The 15213-nt window shown below is 43.5% G+C and overlaps 1 protein-coding gene across 5 annotated transcripts in view; it reads left to right on the top strand.

The window, feature by feature from the left end:
• The window catches only part of THADA (THADA armadillo repeat containing), a 293514-nt gene that overhangs the window by 235823 nt on the left and 42478 nt on the right, over positions 1-15213 (top strand). For 4 of the 5 annotated variants that reach the window (XM_070429113.1, XM_070429111.1, XM_070429110.1 and 1 more), the window contains 5 exons: positions 6544-6923; positions 7527-7645; positions 7972-8044; positions 10736-10889; positions 14116-14247. In XM_070429113.1, coding sequence (XP_070285214.1) covers positions 6544-6923; positions 7527-7645; positions 7972-8044; positions 10736-10889; positions 14116-14247 — 858 coding nt within the window. The remainder of the gene's footprint in view (positions 1-6543; positions 6924-7526; positions 7646-7971; positions 8045-10735; positions 10890-14115; positions 14248-15213) is intronic. The other variant, XM_070429112.1, reaches the window with a different exon arrangement.

The following is a 15213-nucleotide window of genomic DNA, read 5'->3' as shown; positions in this document are numbered from 1 at the left end:
GGTCCCTTCATCAGCAACATCAGCATCACCTGGGATTTTGTTAGACCTGTGATTGTTGTGGGACCTGCTCCTGAATCAGGAAATCTGGAGGTGAGTGAGCACCCTAAAGCTGAGAACCACTGGTCTCAGGTGACAGCACAAACACGCTTCGGGAATATGCTCAGTGATTAGAAGGCCAGGTGAAACTGCCTTCTCTCTTTTAATTGTTATTTTCCAATCTCTCTCTTTGCTGAGTACTTATGTAGAGTTAAATTAACCTAAATTAAATGCTCTTCTGGTGAAACTCAGCTGTATCCATAATTATGTGGTAATGATATCATCCACATTTTTTCCAGAATGCCCTTGTCAAAGCTGTTTAAATTAACATGTATTTTTTAAGATTATGATGATGTTTTGAAAAGAAATTCTAACAAACCTACATGAGTAGTTTAGAAAATCAAAGATGAATGACCCTCAGGCCTGCCCCCTGGGGAGGAGTCAGACTTCCCTAAATAATACAGCAGGATTTGTGAAATAGGACACTGTCCCTGCTCAAGGCATATGCAGCTTTGAAATCCCCTTTCAGCCAGGTCGCTGTTAGCGCCCTATTCTGGTTGGTGAGGGTGTGGCGGTTTTGAAATCCAGTTCATTTAGCATCACTGTTCAGGTTGTAGATGTAACACTGAAATCTGCAACTCACCAAAGAACCAAGAACTCAACGCCTCTGAGGTGACCAGAGGGAAGTGACTGGGCCACTGTGCTTCTTCACACAGACATTGTCCCGAGAGCCACTCGGCAAAAGTCGGTTTCTTCCTAGGAGATCTCTGCTGTGGGTGGTCGTGCTATGCAAACAGATCAGTCCCAGGAAGCTTTTCTCAGCTTCTCCAAAGCTGGTCCCTGGTGACGTTTTCTCAATAAAACTTTAACAAAATGACATGAAAGCGAATTTTTCTTAAAGCCAAATTTCTTTAAAGAATTGTTCTTTATGGTGACACTATGGATTATTATTTTTTGGTGTGAAGGATAGCCCTTCTTTCATGAAATGAATATAGATAGGTTTTTAACATCCCTACTTTACCAAATAAAAAGTTGGCAGCTTATTCCAACCTGCCACATTATTTTGACTTTTTATTGGTCCTCGAATTCCAAACTGGGGAATTACTTCTTCACTGAAATAACTAGGACATAGCAGAGTGGGAGGTAGTGTCCTTCCAAGTGAATTCAGCCAGCAAGCCAATCGTTTGAAGGCTAGAAATAGCCGTGCTCTAAAGAAGATGTTAATTTAAGAGATGAAATCAAATTGGATGTTCCGAATCAGTCACACATACTTGGGTGACCAAAATGACTGCACTGATGGGACAATCTAAAGACTCTCCAAACAAGGAGGGCTGAGGAAAACTCCAATTAATAAGAATTTGCAAAAATCATCTAGTTTATGAAAAATAAGATGGCACCATCAAAGGAGGGGCTTGGTTCTTTTATTGGAACACTTGGCTTCCCAAGAAAGATAGAAAGAAACCCAAACCAATCAAAATTGAAATTGTAAGTAGAAAAATCCTCTTCTAGAGGAGAAGGTTGCTAAACCTCAGACTGAGGAACCCCATCAAAGAGGTTTATTTGTGCCCTGCAGACAACAGGCACTCATAAAAACAGAAATAAGTAGTTGGTCTAGACTTTGAAGCACTTGGTAGGGCAGGACACAAAACAGCACTTCTCCGGGTTGTGAAATCCTGGTGGTGAAACCCTTTGGTGAAACAGTGGCTCTCAACCCCAGTTGCGAACCAGAATCACCTGGGTCACTTTAAAACCAGGCACACTCCAGAGATGTGGTCAAGTGTCCCCTGACCTAAGTGTTTTTCTAAGCTTTCCAGATGAATTTAATGTACTTCCTGGGCTGAGACACCACTATGCTAGACAGGAAAGCAATATGTCCTTGTTAGTCACTGCAGCTGCTTAAGTTAAAGTATTGACTCCAACCTCCTGTTTCACCTAGAGACCCCTCACTCTGGGCACTGAGGAGAGGGTGTTCTGTGGTCCCCACTTAAATGGAAGCTTCCTGAGCGCAGAGCCTGGTCTTTCTGATTCACTGCTGGAACCTGTGCATAGAGAGCCATGTTGAAGGCCTGCCTGCCAGGGGCACCTATTCATTCTTTTGAATTCTTGGTGACTTCCTCTCATTTGGTGTTTCTATTTTATTTATTCTTAAATTGATTGGAGAGAGAGAGAGAGAGAGAGAGAGAGAGGAACGGAGAGAGTAAGAGAGAGAGAAACACTGATTTGTTGTTCCACATATCATGCATATGTGCCCTGACCAGGGATCGAACCCACAATCTTGGCATATTGGGATGATGCTCTAACCAACTGAACTACCTGGTCAGGGGTTTAGTGTGTTTCTTGTAAGAGAAAATGGGGTGTGGTGAATTCTCTAGTTCTTCATTATGGTGAGGTACTAGGCTAGAATGAGCTATGCTCTACTTGGAACTGCAGCCCTACCTACCCACACATACACCCTACAAACCCTGGGAGAGTTGGATCTTAGGAGTGTGATTCTCAGCTGGGTACATAGCAGAATTACCTGTTGCTTTTTTTTTCTTTATCCTCACCCGAGGATATCTTCCCATTGATTTTTAGAGAGAGTGGAAGAGAGAGGGAAAGACAGAGAGAAAACATTGACGTGAGAGAAACACATCGACCCGTTGCCTCCTGTGTGTGTCCCAACCAGGGCCCAGGCCGGGGAGGAGCCTGTAACCGAGGAACGTGCCCTTGATCGGAATCGAATCCGGGACCCTTTTGTCCGCAGGCCAACGCTCTATCCTCTGAGCCAAACCAGCCAGGGCACCTGTTGCTTCTTCAGGCTACAAATGTCTGTGCCCACCTGGAAGCCAACTGAATCAGAATCTGCCAGAGAGGGATCCAGGCATGTGTGGTTTTTATAACATCTGGCTAAGAACCATCACCTGAGGACATTGGTTTTCAAACGTGGCTTGTGGCTCAGCAGCAGCAGCATCACCTGTGAGCTTGTTGGAAATGCAGATTCTCAGCCCCTGCCCCAAAAACTTTGGGGGTGAGGTTCAGCAGCAGACTGGAATTTAACAAGCCCTCCCGGTGATTCAGATGCTTTTAAGAAACTCTGCTTTTAGACACCTTGCCGCACAACAGAGAATATTTTTTCTAAGCGGCATTTTGGAGAAAGTGCCTCAGTGAATGTCATTTGATAATTTTCTGGCTTATGGGTCATTTCCTGTTGCTCCTCTGTTGACACATTTAATCCAGAGAACCTATTAGCAACTCTTTCTTTGTCTACTCCCCCCCTAACTCCCCCTAAACATTTGCCCTTTGCTCTCCCAATCAGGCACCTCTGGGCAGCCTTCAGGGCCCTTCTTAAATTGTGTTCCCTCCTGAAAACCCTTTTTTAACTTCTTAAAATAGAAGATAAGTGCCCATTGCATTCATTTTTGTCATTATTTTGGGTTTTGTTTTTTATTGATTTTTTACAGAGAGGAAGGGAGAGGGATAGAGAGTTAGAAACATCGATGAGAGAGAAACATCAATCAGCTGCCTCCTGCACACCCCCCACTAGGGATGTGCCCGCAACCAAGGTACATGCCCTTGACCAGAATCGAACCTGGGACCCTTCAGTCTGAAGGCCGACGCTCTATCCACTGAGCCAAACCGGTGAGGGCTCTTTTGGGTTTTTTAAACTACCATTTCTGTGTGACCTTGGGCAAGTAACTTATCTGTTTCCTAATCTGTAAAATGGGAATAATGATAGTGCCTACTTCATTACATGAGTTGATGCATGTTGAAGTACTTAGAATAGTATTCAATAAGCGTAATTGTTCATAGCATTGAATAATGAGAATATAATATTCTGTAGTTCATGGTACATACTCAGCACGTCAGCTTTTCTCACTAACAATTTTAAGTCACTAAGCGTTTTGCAATTTTTGTAGTTGTCTTTATCTCCCATTAGTTTTAAAGCACTTTAATTGCAGGTAATTTTTATTTCTTAGCTCTGAATGTCTTTATCTCCTAAAGTACCTAATGTATGCACAATAAATGTTTACGGAACTATACTGAACTCCATGGGCAATATAGGCCAAGAAATTCAAAGGAGCCCTTCCTGAGCATGTACCCCAGGTCCCCCTTTTTGGGGACAGTGCCGTTAGCCCCTGACTTCTTGATGATGTCATCCATCCTTCCTCAAAGTCCTAGAGGAAGCTAATGAGTCTGGGTGCCCAGCTCTTGAGTCCCACAGACTATTCACTCTGCCTAGAATATCTCTCTTTCAGCTAACAGGTTCCTCTGAAAATTATTCTCAATGGCCCTAGAGTCTAAATACCGGCTCTTCCACAAAATACCGACTTCTGCGTATATGCCACGAAGTTTCAATCGTACTGTACGTGCGCACCCGCACGTGGTATTTTGTGGAAGAGTCACACTCAAGGGGCCAAAGAGCCGCATGTGGCTCTCGAGCCGCGGTTTGCCGACCACAGGCCTAGACCTTTCTTTCTGTTTTTAATACGTTTTAAAGAGCAGATCTCGCAGCCATGATTTTGACTCCTTTCCAAACAAATGATATCCCTTTTTAATGTAGTCTTGTCCTCAGGCAGCAGTGAGTAAGAAGGATAGGGAATTGGTACCTGGAAACCAGACCATGGTAGTGTGGTCTTCTTGTTAGTAAATTGTAATGGGATAAGGTTTTTAGGAATTGAAAGTAGAGACGAGGCCACAGAGGTTGAGGACCCCGACTCCCTGGGGTTTCCCTGCTGCTTTGAAAAGATGCCTGCCCTCCTTCTTGAACTTGGACTTCTGCAGAGTCTGAGTTAAGAGAAAAGGTGTGTCTGCAGCCTTAGATGGTGGACAGTGGTCTCCACGGGGCACAGTCATGCTGGAGCCTGAGCCCTCACTTTGCCTCTTGGGGCAAACTTCTTTTTGAAACAATTTGATGTGTAACATGAATATTTTGTGATTTTAATTCCAGGATTATTGCAAGCCCATATGATTTGTTTAAAATTTCTCCTTTTTTCCAACTGTTACTTTAATATTTTATATTTCTATTATGTTTATGATAGCTTTCTAGAAATCAGTAGTGTTCGCTGAGTTATGAGATATCTGAATTTCAACAAGGCATTTAATGAAATCCTGATGTCCTTGTAGATAAAATTCTGTGGAAAGAATGGTAAAGTTAGGGGGATTCATAACTGAGGAATGACTAGACCCACAGAAAGGTGGTTAGTGAATTGAGAGCTTGGAGTGGGGTGGGGGACAGGACCGGCTGGGAGCTGACTGACCAGAACACTTGTCGAAGGTGTCTGTCCTCCCCGCTGGCCCAGTCCACATTCTTAATACTTATTTGAGGCATTTATGGCATGCTTGTGAATTTGAGGTTTGCCCTATGACTGTGTTGTCTGAAGAATCTTACGTGGTCCATTCTATTTCTTGCCTTTGAATCTTTGCTCTGTGTTTGGTGGTTCCAATCCGTTCTTCCCCTTTAAGACTCAGATTATCATTTAAACCATTATATTGGAATTACCTGGTCATTCATTTCTTTTTCTCACACCAGACTATAAACTCCTCAAGGATAGTATTCTAAGCACATAGTAGGCTCTAAGTGTTTTTTATCAGAACTGAGAATACAAAAAGATCTTGGCAATCTAAGTGATAGGCCATAAAACTTAACAGGCAGATAAAATTTAACAGGATATACTTGGGTTTAAAACAAAGAAAGAAGCCTAGGTCTAAGCTCTGAGTACAAGGTGGAAGAAAGATGACTCACATCATTGGTAGACCAAGCAAGAAAAGAAAGGCTGTAGTTCCAGTGGGCTTTACGCTTCACATGAGTCAACAGTGTGATGCAACTCCCTTTGGCTAGTGTCAGAACAGGGAAAGTAATAGTCCAGCTGGTCAGGCCACACGAAGGATCATGTTCCACTCTGTGGGGCCATCCCTTAAGAGGGGGTGAAGTATGTCCAAAGGAAGGAAGGCAGTTAGAATAGTGAGAGAAGGTAAACCCCATCGTATGGTTAATAGTTGAAGGAAGTAGGGGTATTTTGTCTGGAGAAGACAGAAGAGACATAATAACTGTATTCAAATGCCTAAAGGGCTCATTGGGAACCTCAAAATGTAGAAATAGGCCAGTAGACCTACTAACAATAGAATAGTCTGTCATGTGAGCTCCATATCTGTAGGGTTTGACCAAGAGCCTCTGAGAAGAGGTGTTGTAGAGGGGATCTGAGCAGCTCAACTTTGACGCTTGGTGATTTAAGAGGTTAGTGAATTCATATTGACTAAATGTTGGGGAGGGATGCAAGGAGCACATCTTCCTATAGGAATGCCTTTTGTCCCCCAGGGGGGAAATTATGAGTTACCTAAATAGTATGAGTTACCTAAATAGAAATTGTTTCTGGACCAGAAGTCTGAACCTTAGTGGGCAATGTGTGAAATATACTCAGAAAAGATATCTGATAGTCCCACCTAGTGTATCCGGAGGCTTGTGTTTTCCCAAGTCCTTTTGTGGAACTTTGAATGAAGTGATTACTTTTGTTTTTTTTTGCTTTTTAGTTCTGGAGCATCTTGGCATATGGGAGGAAGTCAGAAATATCATCTCAAGATCAGAGCTAATAACAGGATTCCCCTATACCTTCACAGTGCCAGGCCTACCTCAGTACCTCCAGAGCCTCACCAAACTAGCCATCGCTGCCATGTGGGCAATGGCAGTCCAGGCTGGAGAACAGACACGGGACGTTCCCATCTCCTTCTCTCAGCTGTTAGAGTCTTCTTTCCCTGACGTGCGCCTGCTGACACTGGAAGCCCTATTGGAAAGGTTTTCAGCAGCAGCCTCTGGATTAGGAGAGAAGGAACTGCCACCCTTGTTGTGGAATATGGGAGAGACGTTCTTGATGTTGGCAATGAAGGAAAATCACCCAGAATGCTTCTGCAAGGTAAAGCCTCTGGTGTACTGACTGCCCCCTTCCACGCCCACACTCTGATGAACCCACCGGAGTGATCAGATCGTAAGGGCAGGGTTGGCTTTGGCTTCTCCAGGAGCAATCAGAAGGAGATTCAGCATCAGGAGGACAAAGACTCTCTTGTGTGGTGTTTGGCATGATTCCATGCATAGATGGGCACTAAGAAAAGTGTTTGATGATGATAATATTGATGACAGACTAACCAGAGGCAGATTGAGAGTAAGCCACTCAACGCTGTAGGGAACAGCATTGACAATTAGCTGCAGAACGTGTCAGAGGGTCGTCTTTGCTGACGTGGCTATCTGGGGGCAGATAGCCACCTAGAAAGTATAATCAAAAGGAAGGGACACTGACTTAGGAATCTGGACATCTAGACTCTGATCACAGATCACTAGGGTGCCTCGGGTGTGTCTGTTCCACCCTGTCTTGGTCTCCCAAGGTATTAGGAGGGAAATAAATCAGGGGGAGCTTTCTGAAAGATAGACCACCCCCCTTATTGTAAGTGATTATCATTTAGCTTCTGAAGACCTTTTCCTGAGGTTTTTGTTTTGTTTTTCATGGATCTGGCCCACACAGATACTGAAAATTCTCCATTGCATGGACCCCAGTGAGTGGCTTCACCAGACGGAACACTGTATCCATCTAACCCCAAAGGAGTTCTTGAACTGGACCATGGATGTTGCTTCCATTGAAAGGTTTGCCCCCAGTGTTTGCTGTGCTACCTGGGTTCCTCGGTGGCCCATTAGTCACTTATGTAAGAATTTGAATATAGTCCTAACCTAGAATCAGGCCTTATATTTTTCAGTCTCAGGTTAGGAGCATGTTCTAAGCTTAAGCAATAGAAAGATGTCAGAATATCATGTTAATAACCCAAAAGTAATTACTTCTGGAGGTGTTTGTATAGCCATGAGGTGATTTCCAGCCTTCACATCCACATAGATTACTGACTATCTGCAAAAACCGTCTCTATATAAAATATGCTTCATTTGATTTGGGGGGTGTTTTTGGCTTACTTTTCTAGGTCTGAAATTCAGAGTGCAGCTCTGAGGCTTGCCTCCAAAGTGATTGTCCACCACATGCGGACGAGTGAAGAGGTAAGGCCAACTCTGCCCCTGATCTCGGGTCTAGATTTTTGTGCTCTTTTTTACCTGGAAGGTGTCAGTAGGCAGAAGCACTGCCGTGTTTGTGTGACCTCTACAGAAATATTGTTCATGTTGATTTTTCACTTTGGGTATAACTTGTAGAGGATTTTGAGCACCACCTTTGACATTTCTTTTCTCTTATTCGGGGCACATTTTATTAGAGGCCATGAGAAAGCACTACCTCCTCCTCACCAATACACACACATACACATACACATCTAGACCCCTTTTTTCCTGATTTTTCTACCTACACTAAGGAGGGGCTGAATATAATCAAGGATCATAAGTCACTAGGATTAGATGATAGTCACTAAGCATGAAAATATATTGCTGTGGCTTGACTCTTCCCCCAGAACATGGCCCAGCTGGCTGTGCATGGAGGCCAGTGTGCCCCACCTGTGTCACATGTCCTGTGGGGATAAGGTGGAACTACAGTAATCAAAAGACCTTCCTGGGAAGAAGCCTTAAGACAAATGCATGCACACTGAGGGGTAGATGAGAAAGATGCCACATCACAGAATTATTATATGTAGAAGGCAGTCAGTACCACCGTGAAATTACCTGAGGATCTTGGTCACACATCACCACACTGTGCTAGTGTCAGCATGACATTGCGGATTCTGATGCCTTACAATAACGCAGCGCTGAAAGGGGTCCTGGAGACACAAAGATGAATAGAGCCAGGAGGGACAGTCTAATGAGAGAAAGGAGTGTTCAGTCATGACATCAAATGCTCAGGTTGGAAGGAGACTGTGGGAATGCAGAGGAGGGAGGGAGTGTTTGGGAGCTGAGGAAGACTTCACAGAGGAGATTGTTAAATTCAGCGAACCTGGGGCTGAGAGAGAAAACCAGAGGGTGAGAATTAAGTAGATAGTGGTTTCCTTTGGTCTGTTATTCAAAGGCAGGCCAGGGGTCCAAAGCCAGCTGGTCATTAGCATACAAAAAGCAAAAAAAAGTCAATTGTGTGTGTTGTGGGTAGGGGGATGTTTGTAGGAAGGGAAAGGATTTGCTAAAAAAATTACAGCCCAGAGGGAAAAAAACAAGTTCTAAGAAAGTGGTTATAAGGCAGCCAAAAGATATCACTCTCATCTAAAGCCCTTTTTAAGCATTTGTCACATGAATCTTAACGACACTGCTTGGTACTTGAATAAACTGATATTTTATGAAAATTGGGAGTTTTCCAGGGAGAGAAAAATTAACAACTGCAGAGAAATGCATAAGAAAAGTTCCTGGGGAAACCTGGGTTTCTTTGTGCCTTGGGAGTCATACTCTTCCTTGAAGTCTAAGGTGCTCATCAGTTTAGTTCTATGATAGACCGAAAAGCCAGTCATCTCATTTTGAAAATTTAAAGAAGTTTCATTGACGGGGGAAGTAAAGTACATTTGCAACATTAACCTCTTTTTAGAAAAAGTAAAAAAACAAGAATTTAAAATATAGAAACAACCTGAGTGTCCATCAGCTGCTGAATGGGTAAATGAAATATGGTATGTCTGTACAATGGAAATTATTCAGCCATAAAAATACATCCTATTGCATGGATGAACCTAAAAAAACATTTAAAAAAACAACAAAACATGTTAAGTGAAAAAAGGCAGTCACAAAAGAGCACATATTGTATGATTCAGTTTATATGAAATGTTCAGAAATGGCAGATCCATAGAGACAGTAGATGACTTGCTTAGGGCTGGGGGAAGGAGCAGGTGACAGGATGGAGAATCATAAGTAAAGAGTGTAAAAGTTTCTTTTTGGTGATGAAAATATTCTCAAATTCATTGTGATGATGGTTACACATATGTGTAAATATACTAAAAAACACTGAATTGCATAGTACTTTAAATGGGTAAATTATATCACAAAACTGTTACTATTAAAAAATCGGGCTTTGTTTAAATAATAATGTTAGGATAACCGCTTCAAATGTAACAGAAACTCATAAATACAGTGGCTTAAGCCAGGTCAAAGCAGTCAAAGCAGATAGGGTGGCTTGATTGTGTTTGGATCCCCAGCTGTTAGCCTTGATGTTTGCTGTCCTCAGCATGGTCCCAGAGGGTTGCTCCAGCTCCCATCACCTTGTCCTTACTCAGCTAGCAGGAAGCAAAACGCAGGAAATGAAGGTCACTCCTATTTCCTACGGTTTGACCTGAAAAGTGCACAGATACCACTTCCAATGACATCCCATTAGTCAGAACTTAATTACATGTTGCTCCCAAATTCAAGGAAGTCTGGGAAATGTGTCTTTAGCTGGGTCCCTATATGCTCGGCTAAAATCTAAAGTTCTTTTATTAAAGATAGAAGCATCTGGTTATTGGGGACAATAAGTGCTTTTATTGCCACAGTCTTTCCCCCAAAAGTTTTGTCTTTACTGAAGCTGTCAAATACACCAGTTTTCTGATAACCTGATGTGCATCAGAAAAGACTCAAGGAACTTGCTTGCCAGTTATAGTGACTCTGTATTACTGAACGACAAGCCAGATGTTCTTCCCTGGGCTTGCTTATTTCTTCCTAGTTGAGATAGAAAAACAACTGAAAAACCCTTCCTCCCACTGTGGCAAGAGCTAATTTGCAGATCCGGTTTGGTGTATGTAGCGCATCCCTCTTTTCATGACTGCATCTTCTGAACTGCTCTAACTGTTGTGCTTTTAGACCAGGGACTCTGTGGCCCCCAAACTGAAGCAGTGGGTTCAGTTGGTCGTCTCGTCTTGTGGGGATCATCTTCCCACGGAGTCCAGGCTGGCCGCTGCCGAAGCCCTCACCAGCACCACACCATTTTTCCTCACCAACCCCCATCCCGTGCTTGGTAAGTGTAGTGAACAGAGGGGTATCCATTGCACTAAATGTGCTCAAAGTATGACTAGATATACTCCAGGTTGAAAAAGAAGGGAAGATGAAAAATGACAGTGTACACTATTCCTTTTCATCTTTCAAGTGTATTCCCATCCTCTCGGTTCCTACTCTAATCATTGATCACCAACAGCCTCTTAAATGGCCTCTTTTCTTTTTTTAATCCTTATCAGAGGATATGTTTTTGTTGATTTTGAGAGAGAGACAGAGAAACATCAACGTGAGAGAGAAACATTGATTTGTTGCTTCCTATACATGCCCAAGAGGGATCGAACCCGCAACTGAGGTATGTATGTACCCTGACTAGGAATCGAACCCATAACCTTTTGATGTATGGATAATGCTCCAACCAGCTGAGCCACCCAACCAAGGCTGGCCTCTTTTCTTTCTGTCTTGCCCCCAAACCATTCTCTTTATGCTCCCAAAAGCTTTTGTGGTCTTTCTAAGGTACAGATCTGATCATTTCACTTCACGCTGAAAACCTTCAAGTGGGTTCCCATTGCCTTCAGGATAAAATCTAAATACCCTTTAACATGGCTTATAATGCTCTTCCTGTCCTGTGCCCTGCCTCCCTCTCCCTTCTCATGGGCCAACATGGGCCCTGTGAGTCATCAGGAGGGAACAGTTCTGCAAACAAAGTGCTGCTTGACTGACTTCTATTTGTCTTTCAAGACTAGGCCTAACCGTCACCTCTTCCGGGAAGCCTGTTGCAAGGATCTTGGTGAGAAATGAATGGGTCAGTGTGAAGCTATGGCATTGAGGAAAAAGAAAGGACAGCTGTTGAATCAACATGACTTAGTATTGAGGTTCATGTAAAAGGAAGATTCAAGGATGACATCCAGGCTTCTGGCTTAAGTGACTGGAAAGATTGCTACCTTCCCTTCCTCTCACTCTCTCTAAAAATCAATGGAAAAAATATATTCGGATGAGGATTAACAAAAAACTTTTTTAAAAAGAATAAAGGAGAGAGCTGCTCTTTTAGATGGTGAGGTTCAGATTTGAAGTGTTGGACTAATAAAGCCTCATGTCCCTGGAACTTGCTGGGAAACAAGTGTCCTTTTATTTTTTTTATTTTTATTTTTTTAAAATATATTTTATTGATTTTTTACAGAGAGGAAGGGAGAGGGATAGAGAGTTAGAAACATCGATGAGAGAGAAACATCCATCAGCTGCCTCCTGCACACTCCCCACTGGGTATATGCCCGCAACCAAGGTACATGCCCTTGACCAGAATCGAACCTGGGACCCTTGAGTCCGCAGGCCAACGTTCTATCCACTGCCAAATCGGTTAAGGCTTTTATTTTTTAAATATATTTTATTGTTTTTTTACAGAGAGGAAGGGAGAGGGATAGAGAGTTAGAAACATTGATGAGAGAGAAACATCCATCAGCTGCCTCCTGCACACCCCCTACTGGGGATGTGCCCTCAACCCAAGGTACATGTCCTTGACCGGAATTGAACCTGGGACCCTTCAGTCCGCAGGCCCACGCTCTATCCACTGAGCCAAACCAGTTAGGGCACAAGTGTCCTTTTAATTCTTTCTTCTAAGTGACTTGCAGGCCTTCTTTTTACACCCATACGGGGACTGAGAGGGGACCTTCTGTGATTGTGATTTAATCACTGGGCTCAGAGGAATAAGAACCAAGGTTTATAAACTTTGGTGAAGTTTCTCCAGTGAGAGTAATATTTTGCAGCATGTTTTTGGGGTGACTTTGGCTACTCTAACTAACCCTAGCGCCTATCAGGCAAAATGTGTGTGGAATACCATGGTATTCCTGAGTGAAACTGAGTCTTGGGAAAAAGCCAATGATTCAAAATTATGGAACTGGTTATAGCATTACAGGCAATAAGGAAGGAGGTCAGTGGTGGCTGATGACCTACGAGAATATGAGAAATAGGTACCAAACTGGGAGACAAAGGACATAAAAGTGCATGGGGACAAGTCAAAGACAGAACAAAGTCATTTAAGGAAAAAGAAAAATTGAAATGGACTAGAGGGAAGGTTGAGGTTCTTGAAGGCATAAATGACCATGTTAAAGGGAAAATATTAAACCCTAGAGAACTTTAGAATGGGTAGATTCTGAAAGACTGAGTAATATTTAAAGCCAGATTTATAACAGAAAAGAGAGACCAGAACCACAGAGGAAGCCATTGCTGTTCTTGGTCTGACTGAAGCGCCAGTGACTGATACCAGGTTCTCTGTGGACAGATAGGGAGAGGATAGGCTAAGGAGAGCTCTTAGGACAGAGCTGGTTCTCCATTGAAGGCCAGGGATGTTGAGTGGCGGGCTTCCCGGGCCCTCCACTGTGATCCTCCACAAGCTTGGTCCATTCCACCTGCACATGTACCCTTTCTGTGAGACCCTGCCCACCTCCCTCATGAAGTCTGCTTTGATTACACCAGTCCACTGTGATCTCTCCCTGTGCTGAGTCCCAGGCACACATTTCCATCCCTGACTTCTCATTGCCCTGTGTTCTTGACTTGATGTTCTTTTCAGGTGCTCAGAGATAAACACTCTCTTTTCCGGTTCCATGGTCCACAGCAGCACCTAGCAAGGGACTAGACAGAGTCCCTGCCGAGGGGTAATGGTGGTCAGTTAGTAGGACCCACAGAGACGTGATATGGGAACATTTATCCTGGTTCCTTCCCTTTTTTCCATTGTTACCCCCAAAGCATAATCTTTATTGAAACTTGCTTTCAGAACATATAAGCTCAGTCACTCATATCAACACTGGGCTAGTTTCCCCAAAGCACCCTTGATGCATAATGTTTCATTCCTGATAATTGTGAGTCACTGTGGACAGCTTAGGCCCAGGGCCTTAGTCAGCCAGGCCGCACCTTCTGGGGGCCTTGCCTGGGACTGGTTGCCTCCAGAAACCTTCATCCCTCAAAAAAAAAAGAAGAAAAAAGAAAAGACACTCTAAAACCTTCCCCGTTAGATCTCGGTCTCTCTCTCTCTCTCTCTCTCTCTCTCTCTCTCTCTCTCTCTCTCTCTCTCTCTCCCTCCCTCTGTCTCTCGTCTCTGTCTCTCTGATTCTCAAATTGTCCTTTCTTGGAATACCCAGGACAAGAGGAATGACAGTTGCTCATTAAATACTGTTCTCCACCATGCATATGAAGTGGTATTTGTACCTGCTTGTAAATTGCATCCTAGGTAACTGGATTCCTTTCTGTCACCTTAGGACTGCAGGATACACTTGCCCTTTGGAGGTGTGTCCTCACCCTCCTGCAGAGTGAGGAGCAAGCCATCAGAGACGCCGCCACAGAAACAGTGACGACCGCCATGTCACAAGGCAACACCTGCCAGTCAACAGGTACCTCCTTCTGCTTCCACAGTGCCTACTGCTCTTAGGCAGGGGTTGGCACTCTTTTTTGGTAAAGGGTCAGAGTGAATATATCAGGCTTTGTTGGCCATTCAGTCTCTGTCTCTGTCTCTGAAACTGCCAGTTTAGTGGGAAAGCAGCCTTTAAACAACGGGTAAACAAGTGGGCATGGCTGTTCCAATAAAACTTTATTTACAAAAACAGGTGGCTGCCGAGATTTGATCTGCTAGTCATAGCTTGCTGACTCCCGCTCTAGGATACCATAGAGAAAAATTATTTTCAAAGATAGAAATCTAATAAACAGTGCCTTTTGTCAGTTACACTGTCATCCTTTTTAATAAGGCCAAGTCTTGATTATCTGTGTGGTTACATAACCCAGACATCATAGATCCATCATTGTGTTCCTCCGTGAGTTTTTAAACACTACAGAACAGACGCATGTAAGTCTAGAGTCTCCATTTTGTGCTTGGCTTCTCTTTTTAAAAAAATTTAATTTATTTATACAGTGATTTTAGAGAGAGAGGAAGTGGGGGAGGGGTGAAAGAGAGAAACATTGATTTGTTATTCCACCAATTCATGGGTTCATTGGTTGTTTCCTATATGTGCCCTGACTAGGGACTGAACCTGCAACCTTGGGGTATCAGGACGATGCTCTAACCAACTGAACTACCCAGCCAGGGCCCTTGGCTCCTCATTTGGTGGTGATATTAACCCAGGAAGTAGGAGAGGAGCAGCCTAGGTGAATAGCTCTGAGTTCATAGCCCTGGGGCCCTGGTTATCTGTATGTGATAGCAAATGCTATGGAAACAAAAGGGAATTTTAGCTGTAGGTGGAAAATGGGCTGCTGGATGGAAGGGACAGGAGGCAAGGTCACATCCCTGGACAAATGGCCATCCGAGAGGGTGACCTCTCTGGTGCATTTGGGACTGGGTATCAGGAAAGATCTGAGTCAGCCGT

This window comes from Myotis yumanensis, unplaced genomic scaffold (assembly GCF_028538775.1).
Source record: "Myotis yumanensis isolate MYYU_CA2020_CCGP unplaced genomic scaffold, mMyoYum1.0.hap1 SCAF_11, whole genome shotgun sequence".
In the NCBI taxonomy this organism is placed as follows: Eukaryota; Metazoa; Chordata; class Mammalia; order Chiroptera; family Vespertilionidae; genus Myotis; species Myotis yumanensis.
The sequence above is the reverse complement of the archived record's forward strand: the minus strand, read 5'-3'. Positions and strand labels throughout refer to the sequence as shown.